At 30.4% G+C, this 13,346-nt stretch overlaps 2 protein-coding genes across 2 annotated transcripts; one reads left to right on the top strand and one right to left on the bottom strand.

Annotated features, from left to right (window-relative positions):
* Positions 1-1,299: 1,299 nt before the first annotated feature.
* On the top strand, positions 1,300-3,078 carry LOC107014203 (transcription factor MYB26-like). The gene is made up of 4 exons (XM_015214053.1): positions 1,300-1,432; positions 1,819-1,948; positions 2,089-2,635; positions 2,791-3,078. The coding sequence occupies exons 1-4, from the start codon at positions 1,300-1,302 to the stop codon at positions 3,076-3,078; spliced, it is 1,098 nt and encodes a 365-aa protein (XP_015069539.1).
* A 1,825-nt stretch (positions 3,079-4,903) lies between these two features.
* Positions 4,904-9,798, bottom strand: LOC107015123 (5'-nucleotidase SurE-like). The gene is made up of 10 exons (XM_015215299.2): positions 9,273-9,798; positions 8,716-8,810; positions 8,489-8,556; positions 8,337-8,380; positions 8,091-8,168; positions 7,861-8,014; positions 6,819-6,971; positions 6,064-6,174; positions 5,612-5,677; positions 4,904-5,346 (listed from the first exon to the last, which is right to left on the bottom strand). Exons 1-10 carry the CDS (start codon positions 9,581-9,583, stop codon positions 5,248-5,250), a joined length of 1,179 nt encoding a protein of 392 aa, XP_015070785.1. The 5' UTR covers positions 9,584-9,798; the 3' UTR covers positions 4,904-5,247.
* Between the last annotated feature and the right edge of the window lie 3,548 nt (positions 9,799-13,346).

Here is a 13,346-nt window from a genome sequence, read left to right as displayed (position 1 = left end):
AAAATTAAAAAAAATAGCTGTTAAAATATCGTAAAACCACGTGGGACCTACTATTTCTGCATGGATGATTGGTGCTTCTTGCCAAGCCCCCATACAATATCGTAGCGTTGTATATTATGCTCAGAAAATATTTAAAAGTAAGAATATGTGATTTGATAAAAATTGAAATTTGATATTATAATTTTATTTTTATTAAAATATATAATTTGAATTATAAATTTTGTATTTTTGTTAAAGAAGATTTATCATTCTAAATTTTATAAAAAAATTAATTATGATCGGTATGGAGAAATTGTTTATACCATATTTATGATCTATAATTTTTTCATTTGATAAGATTATATATAAAAATGAGGAAAAATGATAGTTTTCTCTTTTATTTTGGGAGAGAAAATACAACTTAAAAAATTAAAAATTACACATCTTAGCATAATTTTAATTTCAACTCATAATTTCAAATTATGTCCCAAAAAGGGACCCTAAGTTACTTAAAAGTAATTATTAATTATTTTATATAATAATATTTATTAGTAATCTTAAATAGATGATTGATAACATCTTATAACAAGTTAAACAGGGTATAAGTAAGTTTTTTAGTTTATGAATTGTGAATCATATACTTTCTTTTTTCGTTTTAGTTACGGGTTTTGAATTAATATAATTACAAAATTTGAGTTAAAAGTAATCAAATTTATCAGATTCCACAATTATCATTATAACTCCGCCCCTAATGAATAATGATGATATAAAAAGTTGTAAGTATATATTATTTTCTCCGTTTTAATATGTTTCAAAAAGAGTGTTGTTTTTTTTTTTTTTTTTTTTGACAACTCTTAATTTTAAGTTTTCCGCGAAATGCAAAACGCCAAAAAAATTAAATGGAAGTTTTAAAATCTTTTACGTATTTTTAGTTTGAAATTGCAAGATTCAAAAATTTCTTTTACTTTTTTAAACTTCATATCAAGTCAAATCAGATAAACAAATTAAAAATGAAAAAAATACTAAAAATGAATTTTTAATATAAGTACAACTCAAAATGACTTAATTATATGTTTGTCGAATCTGTAACTACCATTATAACATCGATAATATAAAAAATTCTTTACACTACCGGTATTACTAGAATCCAAAAAATTATTGTACTGTAGTACTCATCAATTCTCATGAGCATCTATTATATAAGACATTGAGTCCCTCCACTTCTCTTTCCACACAAACTCAATATTTGTAGTCTATTTGTAGAATCTGTTTGTGTTACAGTAGTAATTAATTTGTATATTTTTATAAAAAAAAAAAAAAATGGGGCATCATACATGTTGTAACAAACAAAAAGTGAAGAGAGGGTTATGGTCTCCTGAAGAAGATGAAAAACTTATTAATTACATTACTACTTATGGTCATGCTTGTTGGAGCTCTGTTCCTAAGCTTGCAGGTTTTATTCTCTTCTTATTTTTTTTTATTTTTGGGTTTCTTTGCATCATGACGTTATTCAACGTCATGATGCAAAGATTGACCGGGGTAGTCTAATTATATCGTAAGATAGTTAATATGATTATCATAGAGTTGATTTTTTAGAGAACCACTAGAATTTCTATATATCTCGATCCAGAATTCGTTTCATTATTTAATTTTAATGATTGAATTCATCGAATTTATATCTTGAGTTCACCTAGTTTTTTTTCACCATTAGTATAGTTAGTGAATATATGTCCATGTGGAACAAACAATCAAAGATTTTTATTCTTTCTTTTCTTTTCATTTTTTTTACTTGAATTTTTTAAATTAAATTTATATCTTGAATTCGTTTCTATGGCATAGGGCTTCAAAGATGCGGGAAAAGTTGTAGATTGAGGTGGATAAATTATCTAAGACCAGATTTGAAACGTGGGAGTTTCTCCCCTCAAGAAGCAGCACTTATCATTGAGCTCCATGGAATTCTTGGTAACAGGTAAATAATATATACAGTGTAATTTTTTCGATGAAAGAATTTTTGAACAAAAAATTTCTTTTAAATGAATATTTTTTGATGAAGAGAACCATTCCGATATTATTTTCATGCAAAAGAGACATTTTGTTTTGTTTTTACAGGTGGGCGCAAATAGCGAAGAATTTACCTGGAAGAACAGACAATGAAGTGAAAAATTTTTGGAATTCGAGTATCAAGAAGAAGCTCCATCTTTCTCATGGAATCCTCCCTGATAACTCCATCATCATTCCTAATTATAATAATTTCATCACTAATCCAATCCCTAATCCCTCTTTTGATAATTTCTACTCATTCAATCCCAATGTTCCTAGTACTAATAGTTTCATGTCAAGTATAAATTCTCCCCTAATTCTTGACCAAATGAACAACATTAATCATAATGGGGATTTGAATTTAACTAATCAAGTGATCATGCCTAATTCCCTTCCTAATTTGTCATTTGACTCAATTTCAAATGATCCTACATGGTTTAATTTCAATTATCCTAATCATCTTCAACATGATCTTGAATATAACCCTAGTGTTATTAAACAAGACAACTCCATTAATTCCATGCTCACCTCCAACATTTCATTGAATTGCACTAATGGGGAGAATTTCATGGATTCAACAAACGCGGCTATAAAAAATCATCAAGATCTGATAATGGTACATATACTATCCATCTAAAAGTTTAAGCTATTAGAGAGCATACTTTTACTAAATTATGTTTTTAACATGTCCAGTCTTGCCCTGATACTATGTCAATTGTGATCATCTTATAATATTCAGCGCCTTTAATTATTTAATTATATCTTCAACAGACACTGCCTAAGCTTTCTGAAATGATAAAGGAGAATGAAGATGGCATTCTAGAATCAACTCCAGTTGTGTCACAACATAGTGACACCATGGTGGTCAATAGTACTCTCCCATGTACTAGTTATATTATGAATCCACATAATAATGTGCATAGAGTCGTAAATAAAATTGAGCTAATGGAATCCTTACACATGTCGTCGTCGTCATCATCATCATCATCAACATCATCGTCATGGTCAGCATTTTCATGCAACCAATTTATGATGAACCCTAGAACTTGGGATTCATAAGAGACATGTTGATGACTTTTGTGATGAAAATGGCCAAAGAAAAAGATGGTAAGCTTTTTATATTCTAAGGGAGTTTTTATGATTATTATAATTGTGCAGCTATAATATAAATTTGCATAGTTAAGTTGAGAATTTCAGTTACATTTATGTTAATTTATTATTATGCAGTTTTTTTGTTCCCTCCTGTGAAGTACTAGTCTTTATATTGTATTATATTATATCAATAAATATTTACGATATCAATATTATAAGTAGTTAATTAATTTCATGTCTTTCAATAATTTGTTTTTACTTACATATTGATCTATGACAAATTAAAAGAAAAAATATATCACATATATACTTTTAAAAATAACTAATTTTAAAAATAAAATAAATAAAAAATAGTTCTTTTTTAATTTTATAAAATTGATAACTATTCTAGGACAGATATTTTGAGTAATATTGTCAAATAATATGAAAATGGAAGAAGTAAATAATTTTCCTAATCTCTGATGGTCAAAATACTGAATTGAAAAGTTAATTTAGACCCAACCTATTTGCAGATACTAAAGGGGACCATTGTTTATATTGGGAATTTTTTTAATTTCTAGTCTTTTTTTTCTTCTTTTTTTCTCAACGTAAATCTCTAATTTCTACATTTGTTAATTATTCCTTTTCATATCTTAATTAAGAATATATGTCAGTCAATGAATCAAAGTTTTTATTATTAATTGGATCGTATTGTTTGGTCCAGAAGAACTTTTTTTTAAAAATTTTCATTTTCCTTCTCCATAAGAAGTTTAAAAAGAACAAAGAAATTATGTTTGGTAGCTTTATAAAGAATAAAAATTCATGGAAAATTACCATCAAATTTGGAAAAAAATTCCTATGTTTTCCACAGTAGATGTAATGTTTGTTCTACGAGGTGTCAACATCCTATAAAATTTCCAAATCAAATTTGATCACACTACTTCATTTTTATTACTATTATGCTAATTAATTAGAAAGATAAGCAAATACGTTTGTTTATTATAAATAATACTTCACTTATAATTTGCTTTGAAAAGAAAGACATAATTGTAAAATATTTGAAAATTTGTCTTCTCATTTTTATAACCTAATGTTATTAGCCATGAAAATGTTATGAAATACTTAATACTACATGTTCTAAGAAACTTTTGATATTTGTCAAAAGTATTTATCAATTTTTTTTAGAGTCAGTGCCCAAAGTATGAGAGTACGTGAACAGTTCCATGGAGTTTTTGGCGTTGAAAGTAGTAAAAAGATAAATCTGCTGATAAGTGCATATAATTGTGTGAAAGGACGTTATCTTTTGAAATCGTATATATTACTATATTATATTGGGTTGACTCCTCAAACATTAAAGTACTATACATACAATTCAGAAAATATAATGATGGAATATGCACCTTTGATATTTTAGTCCTTCCACAATCCTAGTACAGATTTGAATTGTTTTGCCTTTGACACTCGAAAACAACTTCTTTACCTTATCAAGATATACACTATTTTTTCATTTATTGAAATGTATTGACTTGCTTAATGAAAAGAATATATAATACACCTACGAATTATAACCTAAAAATATTATATAATACACCTACGAATTATAACCTAAAAATATTGCTCTTATAAAGTGAACGCATGTTATGAAGTTGATACTAATAGTTAGATAAAAATAAATCCTGAGTCAATGGCCTCTTAATCTTAAATCTAACCAATGTTTTGAGCCCATGAAAATTCAAGTCCTTTTCTGGTTTCACAAACTCCCAGATGAATGAACTATGAAATGATAAAAAGCTTAAGAAAGAAGAGAATCAACTCCATTAAAAACAGACAACAGCATTCCACTATATTTGATCAAGCTATTTCCAGTTTACAAGGATTCCACCATCCTGCCTAACAGCACAAATTTGCCCAGTAAAAACCAACCTAAAACACAATTTTGTGGTACCAAGCAAAAAAGTATGGCACTTTTACAACATGCTCTGGCCTTTTAAGTAAACAGTGGAAGCATTGGCTTCGCGGGACACAAATTAAAAGGTTGAAAAACCAAATAAATAATTGAGGCATCACAATTATGGCCCATGTAAATTTTGCAATATGACCTGAACAAAGTCATCTAAAGATGTACAACAAACAATACTGAATATTAGCTTCATCTTTTCACTGTTCCACTTCTAATGCAGAAGAAATCCACTTTGATGCAGCTGCATTAACATCTGTTTCCACACGCATTACAAGAGATACTGGAGTGACTGCCACCTGAAAAAGCACAAAAAGACCTACTTGTCAAGACCACAATGATGGATTTTTCATAGTTCTAAGGTCCAAAACATAAAAGGTACTTTCCGATATTGCATGTGCCTCTACAATGGCAGAGAATAATATGACACTCGGAGCACAGAACTCTCTGACTATGAGTTCTCATCCTTTAAGCAGACTAGAAAGCTTTTTAGTTTGGAGCAGAATACCCAGTGTCATGTAGAAGAAAGTAACCCATATCAAGAATTAGCAGAAATAAACTTACAAATCCATTTTCGAGAGCTCTAAAATCTAAATCCTCGTCTTCTTCTTCCTGTTTCTTGTCAAGCAACTGCAGTGCAAATAATCAACAAGGCATGTAAGAGAACAAGTTTAACTTAGTTCGTACTACATTTAAAAAGAAGATTGCGTAGGGGAAGGAGAGCAAATGGCAAATATGTGAAGGGTCACAGAAGGAATGCTGGTCTGTATTTGGCCGTATAAACCACAATTCTGCAGCATTTCAAGGATCAACAGTAGAATTGTAGAAGCATGTTATACCATCAAAATGACCAACACTTGCCATATATATAGAAAAAAGAATTAGCAGAGAAATTAAAAATTACTTATTATAATGTTATAATTTGCAGTTTCAATTAAAAATCCAACTGACCCTTTGTACTCATTGAGCACAGCAACTAAATACAACGTAGCAAAAAAAGGAAAAAGCATTCATACCTCCAATCTAAAGTACTTAACTTTCCTGTCCGGATCAGATTTCCCAGCAATACCAACAGATTCAACAACCTCTATGTTCTTTCTCTGAGTAACTAATTTGCGAGCAGCACCCTGTGCAAAAATAAGAAGGCAGAGGTTTGATGATGTCCAAGGGAGGAGGAAAGACATGAGGACTGGGACAACCAACAAGAAATAGGGATATGCCACTAAGTGTCCAAACACATGCCACACTTCTCAAACAATTAATGCCCATTATTGTCTCAATTAATTTGACAAGGAATAAAGAAGCATCTTAAAATACTACCCAGCAAACTTGAAGTTGGTTACCGAATAGTTTCCTAATAAATAGCCTTTCGCTTAAGCACTTGGAATCCTATACTATTTTCCTTTCTGTTCTAAGTATTGATTTTCTATTTCTTTTTTTGGGTCGACAGATTGTACTGCTAAATGGGGTTTTAAATACAGCAGATAGAGACATAATTGATTGGTTGATACTTCTAGACTCATCCATGATAATTTCAACGCTTTACAAGTTCCTTTTAGATGAAGAACATGGGATAATTTAATTCATGATTTTCTACAACTGTAACACAACAATGTGCAATTCGAACATTACTTGTTTAGGTCCATAGACACTCTACTCTAAAGATTCATAGGATCACTCTATTATGAACTTGTTTACACCACTATGCAGTTAATAGGCAACACACATTATATAAAGAGCAGTTATGCCAGATACAGTGTCATTTACTCACTGCTGCAGAAGCATCTCGACCTAATTGTGCGAGCTGCATCCCAAGGCTTTGTTGATTTGGAAGAAAACGTCCAGCTGCAAGATTTCTGGTGGATGATTTAGCTTGCCAGCAAAGCTTAGAGCTCCAGAGACTTTGCTTCGTCAATTTGAATCCCTGTCAAGTAGAGGTTTCAAAAATGATATATCTGTTGTTTGAAATCTCAACAATAGGTGGACTGGTGAAAAAATGAGATGTGCTTCAGCAACCATTGCAGAAGGTATGATTAATAGTAAGGGCATTAACTCTCTGTAATGCAATTGTCAGTAGACCATATCATAAATCAAATGTTTCTCTACTTTATTCTTCCCAATTTGAAAGATTATGAAATCATTTCCCTTTCTGGAAACTGGAGTCGGTGCAAGAATGCCTGTTTTAGCGCTCACCCACAACAGGAAGACACAGGTGTGATACATTTAGCAGTATTTCCTAGGCTTGTCCCATGGCATATTAGGTGTTGTATAACACTTAAACTATTTCTTTTATGTCGTATATTCATTAACAGACAACAAAATTCCAAGGTAGACATTTCTATTACTCCCTCCGTTTAAAAAAGAATGTCCCTATTTCCTTTTGTTTGTTTCAAAAAGAATGACTCCTTTCCTTTTTTGAAAACACTTTAACTTTAACTTTCCACGTAGCATGTTTAAGACCACCAGATTAAAGGACATTTTGGTACATTTGACATAACTTTAATTTAAGACCACAAGATTTAAAAGTCTTCTTTCTTTTCTTAAACTCCGTTCCAAGTCTAACTAGGCCATCTTTTTTTAAACGGGGGGAGTATACAGTAGTTTACCCCTAAATAACCTCTAATCACCACAGTCCCCTCTAAACCAAATCTCACTGCTTTGTATTAATAATAGAAATAAGAGGAAGTCCTGATTAAAACTAAAACAAGTTACACAAATTTAAGATTCCTGTGTGGAGAAATGAAAAGGCTGGATTTCATTCATTTTTTGTTTTCAAAAGAGGTGCAGGTGAGATGGAGGATCATTTTACAGACCTTGTTTGTCAGAGGAGATTTCGGAACTCCAATATGCAACAAGCAACTTTTAGGAAATGCTCCCTTTTCTATGTCTCTGATGGCTGCATTTATCAATGGTAAACAAACACTCACGGCGTCCTTGAAATCACTTTCTTGACTTTCATCATTCCTCCTGAAGTAGATTATGGAACAAACTATTAGTTAAGAACGAACAGGACCTCTTTTGATCAAAAAAGAAAGGTAAGTACCAGTCAAGTGATATCGATATAGATGGAACACTGTTAAACAATGCCTCCCTAGCACCAGCTACGACACCTGAGTAAAACCTGTACAATGGAGTAATAAACATAATCACAGATCCCCAAGGAGACAAAAACAAGAAATATACGAGTGCAAGAAGCCTTAAACAACCATTTGAATAACTTAGTGACTAAAGAGCTTCAGGAATACATACGTACTAAATTAGAGTTACTAACAAAGACTATAATACTTACATTTGATGGCCACAACTTGAACCCCTGTTGATTCCACTTATTACCTAAACATCCATGGGGGAAGAAATAACAGAGACACAGCAGGTAAGCAATACTAAATCCAATTTATTAAAACAGAAATGATATACTGTAGAAAGGGTGCCTAAAAATACCAGGACTGGCTTTGACCAGGAAAAGAGTGCCCCAGACAAGGCTAATGACACACAATCTACAGGAGTCCCTGAAAGAAGATTAAATACACAAAGAATAACACTGTTAAGATAAAATATGGTATATAATTCTTAACATACAAACTGTTCTAAAAGATAGAGTTAATGCGTCTGCAAGCTCTTCAACACAAAAGAATCGAAATAACCCTACAGTAATTGTATGTTCGTACCAGATACTTCATAAGCAGTAGCACCGTGAATGTCAGTCGGAGTAACTGCAATGGTTTCTTTAAGTGTAAAAGAATGGCCCGCCACCGATTTATCTCTACAATAACAGATAAGATTTAATCACAAAAATGGAACCTTCAAGATCATTCAAAATCACGATATGTTGCTTTTTAGCTCTAACCAGAAGGCACTCGCAAAGTAGACTCAATGATCCACATTCAAACATCAACACAAGACTCAGTTGAACACATACTAAAGAACTTCAAAATTAACTACACTAAACTTCAATACAGTAACACAGAGTGACCCACCACGATTTGCCTCAACAGTAGCTGATATGCTTTAACCACAAAAGAAAAAACCTCCAAAATCATTCAATATCTTGGGTATGCATTGTAGCTCAAACTAAAGGACACTGGTAAAGCGGGTTCAAAATTCAAACTTCAACACAATATCAGTTGAAAAAACACAAAATTATATCAAAATTTTCCACGCTAAAATCATAAACAAAACTTAAATAATATGGAAAAAAGAAACATACACAAGTAGAGAAACTCACGATTGGGGAGCGCAGACATTAACATTACAGAGACCTTGACGAACAAGAGCATCAACAAGACAAGTAAGACCAGGAGATTCAATCCCATCAGCATTAGTAACCAATACCACTGGCTTAGCACTGTCAGCGTCATCAGCGGCAACATCGGGAACCGAGTCAGAAGACGACGGCTGAGTTGATGGGTCATCATCTTTCGGCTTCGATTGCTGATCTTTATCATTTTGAGCACCCTTTCTGTTAAGAAGAACTTCCTGAAGATTTGACACCAATCCCGGTGGCAAGAAGTTGTTCTTCACAGCAGAAGTCGTCATTTTTCGAAGAAGAAAAAAGTGGGTAATTCTTTGATGATGCAAATAGGACCCCCTTTTTCGTTGTGCTGCTACAGGAACGAAATTCAAACCCTAGAAACAACTTTTAACGATGGATATACTTGTCGCAATGGAGTTTTTCTAGAGAGAGAAAATAGAGAGAGAATGAGAGAAAATGGCCTGTTTCTCCAATGGGGTACCGTGAGGAAGGAAAAGACTGAAGGAACAGTGATGAAACTTGTAAGCCTATGAAAACCAAAACAAATCCCATTCGCATTCACGACGCGTTAGCTACACGTACTAATCAAAAGCACATCTTTTTGGTGGAATTTTCAACTCCACAATAAAACTAGTATATTCTATTTCCGTTCAAAATAAACATCACTTTAATAAAATTCAAATTTATCAAAAAATTAATAAATATTGATACATACATCTTTAAATTATTTATATTCAATATATATTTTTGAAAAGTTAACATTATTAAGAAGATGAAGTACAAAAATATAGTTAAAAAATATAGAAATCTGGCAGATTATTTTTGCTAATGTTATATTTATTTTGGAGTGAAGTAAATAGTAATTACGAAAATATATCTTATTGTGACATTCATATTAATTAGCACATGTCTGAAATCTTATTCCTGCAATTGGGAAATTACCTTGAGTTATTAATATATATTCTTTTAATATGTTAAAGTGATTGGAGCGAGAAATATGTATTAAAGAGTTTTTATAGTAATAACTTTGAAATGACTTACCAAGCTGCATTTAATAAGAAATTTAATTGTCCATTTTTGATTTAGTACATTTATTTAAAAAATAATTATTAACATAAAGAATTTATTATTTTATTTCTTTTATTTATCAAGATAAACAAGTAATTAGAAATAGAGAGTATTTTGTTGGAAATTTGAAATTTACTGTGCAAATTAAGACGAATTATTAATGTGAAAAGTACAAGTACAAATTTGAAGAAAATATAAGGCACTCTTCACTAATTAATATATTATAATTGTAGAAAATTTTCTTTATTCATGTGATTGTGGCATAACTAAATCTTTAGAGGTTCCTATTCTAGCTTATTTAGATTACAATAGAAGAAAGCACATGAAAATTAAGAATCTTGAGGTGTGACATTATACACTAGTGATTTTTTTATTAAACAATTAAATCTTACAACGTAATATTTGTTATATACATGAACACTCATTAAATACAATAAAAATATCATATCTTTACAATTATTTATCATCTTAATGTGATTGTCGAGTGAAGAATTAATAGTAATATGTTTTTTTTTATAGATTCAATTAATCCTATCTCAATTCTCAAATTTTGAATAATCAATAACTGAATTCAACAAATTTCTTCTTAATATTTATCTTTTTACCAATTTTTCTTGTTAACTCATTTAATAATAGTACCTTTTATTTTATTCTATTAAAAAGTCAAAAGACAATATACTCCTTTTTCTGTTTTTATTGTGAGTCAAATTACACCTTATATTTATTCTTCATTAGTATATAAGAAAAATTTCATCATATTATTTTTCGTATAATTTTTAAATATCAAACGATTAATCGTGAATCGAAACACGTACGGGCGTTATCCTGGGCGGCAATGATTTTGAAATTGGCAACGTGCCTGACACGCAGTGTGAAAGAGCGTGAAAGAAGTACTAGACGATGTATAAGTAATTATCAACGTGGCCTCCTGCAATTGCGAAATTGTTTAGTTGGGTCCCATTTTTGAATTAATGATGCATTTAGCCTTTCAATAATGTACTGTAAATTGACATTGTCTACATAATCTCAACTTTCTTAATTAATAATTAATCAACAACAAAAACAGTAACGTATTACTAATATACTCATATTGATGATTCAACTCCGTCAAATAAAGTTAATTTGACCTTCATAATTATTAAAAGTTAATTTTTTTGTAGTAATTACTACTATTACATTATAGTTGTAATGAAAGATAAAGGAATAATTTGGATATGAAAAGGCAAAAAGGTTTATTAGATAGAGGTTTAATAAAGGAAATACGTCAAATTACAATAATAATACATATGTAATTGAGTATTTGTCAATATAGCTAGAAAGTAGTTGAAATCTGTCAATTTCTATTTTCCATTTTGTTATTCTTTTCGTTTTAGTTCGTTTAAGAAATAATGTTACTTTCATAGTTTGATAACATTTTTAATATGACATATTTAAAATCACAACATTAAATGACATTTTGATATATGCTAGTACTGTAAATTAAAAAAAAATCTTTATTTTCTTAAATTTTGTATTAAATCAAAATTAAATAAACAAACTGAAACAAAGAAGTAAGATATAAGAGGATAGAGTATTGTTTTGGACTAGAATCAGAAAGAGAGATCAGATGGAAAAGGAATCTAAGCATCAACATGGAGTAAGATGAAGAAAAAAACTAGAATAAAGTTATCTAATACATTTATAATACCTTTACGTGTTTCGTATACACAAAAATATGTGAATAAAGATGTCTTATACATTTCAATTTTCAAATACTCTTTTTAACTTAACTTCGAATATTACTCTTTTTCTACTAAAGAATAGATAAAAATTATGTAATGTTTTCACTTGATAAAATTTAATAGTATACTCTAAACATTTCAATGTGCTTCACATTGTGAAATTCCAAAATACCTACCAAAAAAAACTAGTGTTATGTATTTTAATTTCTAATATTTTGATGAGAAAAGGACATGGTCTATATTTTTGAAAAAAGGGATCATTCATTCATTTGTATGAAAATAGATCTTACAACAATGCTCTTTTACTAGTTACAAGATAGCTTTCTTTGTCCTTTAGATCTCACTATTCTTTGCAGTAGTACATTTGAAATTAAATACTCAGACCCACCATTTCATTTCAAATGAAAATTCATATATCAAATTTGATTTGATCTTTTAGCTGTAAAATAATTACTTTCTATCTGGCAATCAGATCTTTAAAAGGGGAAAGGGGGGTTCATATTCCTGATTTGTCCAATCAAGTAGTGTTTTTTTTTTCATTTTTATTGTATGTTCGTTAGTCAACATACCTCATTTTCACCCTTACCCTCGTAGCTTCCATCACCTCAACCATCTCAAGTGTTTTCCAATTTTTGTATGTTTGTTAGTCAATATACCTCATTTTTCCTTTTTTTTTTTGTATGTTCGTTAGTCAACATACCTCATTTTCACCCTTACCCTCGTAGCTTCTATCACCTCAACCATCTCAAGTGTTTTCCAGTTTTTGTATGTTTGTTAATCAATATACCTCATTTTCACCCTACCCTCGTAGCTTCAATCCCCACCACCCAACACCCCGACCCTTACCAACCACCTCTCTTATAGTATCTCTCTAAATTATTTATAAATACTTTTAGGATTTTTTTCTTATCTATCACATAAATTATAAATTAAAAGAACTCATTAACTTTTTTGAAAAATATATTCTTTCCTACCGAATACTCCTTTTGTTTCATGGATTTTCTAAATATCTGTCATCTTAAGAAAGTGTGATTTTAATTATATTAGGTTTAAGTTACAAATTTATTAATCCACTTCAGAGATATTGAAAGATAACATCTGACCAAGTTCCCAAAAACCGAAAAGAAAAGAGTGGTTAACGTGGACAAATGTCGGAAACAGAATATTCGGAGAGCAAATTTAGGCTTTGACGGATCTACTGAAACCATCCAAGTTTTAATTTTTTAAGCTAAGTAGATCCCTCCTGTTTCTTTATGAT

Source organism: Solanum pennellii, chromosome 3, assembly GCF_001406875.1.
Source record: "Solanum pennellii chromosome 3, SPENNV200".
NCBI classification, from domain to species: Eukaryota; Viridiplantae; Streptophyta; class Magnoliopsida; order Solanales; family Solanaceae; genus Solanum; species Solanum pennellii.
The sequence above is the reverse complement of the archived record's forward strand: the minus strand, read 5'-3'. Positions and strand labels throughout refer to the sequence as shown.

What these genes read in the sequence shown, in the direction of transcription:
- LOC107014203 (XM_015214053.1), top strand. Translation starts at nt 1,300, where the DNA reads ATGGGGCATCATACATGTTGTAACAAACAAAAAGTGAAGAGAGGGTTA. An exon ending in CTCTGTTCCTAAGCTTGCAG is followed by an intron (nt 1,433 to 1,818) that starts GTTTTATTCTCT and finishes TCTATGGCATAG; the next exon opens with GGCTTCAAAGATGCGGGAAA. An exon ending in ATCATCAAGATCTGATAATG is followed by an intron (nt 2,636 to 2,790) that starts GTACATATACTA and finishes TATCTTCAACAG; the next exon opens with ACACTGCCTAAGCTTTCTGA.
- LOC107015123 (XM_015215299.2), bottom strand. Translation starts at nt 9,583, where the DNA reads ATGACGACTTCTGCTGTGAAGAACAACTTCTTGCCACCGGGATTGGTG. An exon ending in TACTGCTTATGAAGTATCTG is followed by an intron (nt 8,557 to 8,715) that starts GTACGAACATAC and finishes ATCTTCTTTCAG; the next exon opens with GGACTCCTGTAGATTGTGTG. An exon ending in CCTGGTCAAAGCCAGTCCTG is followed by an intron (nt 8,381 to 8,488) that starts GTATTTTTAGGC and finishes ATGGATGTTTAG; the next exon opens with GTAATAAGTGGAATCAACAG.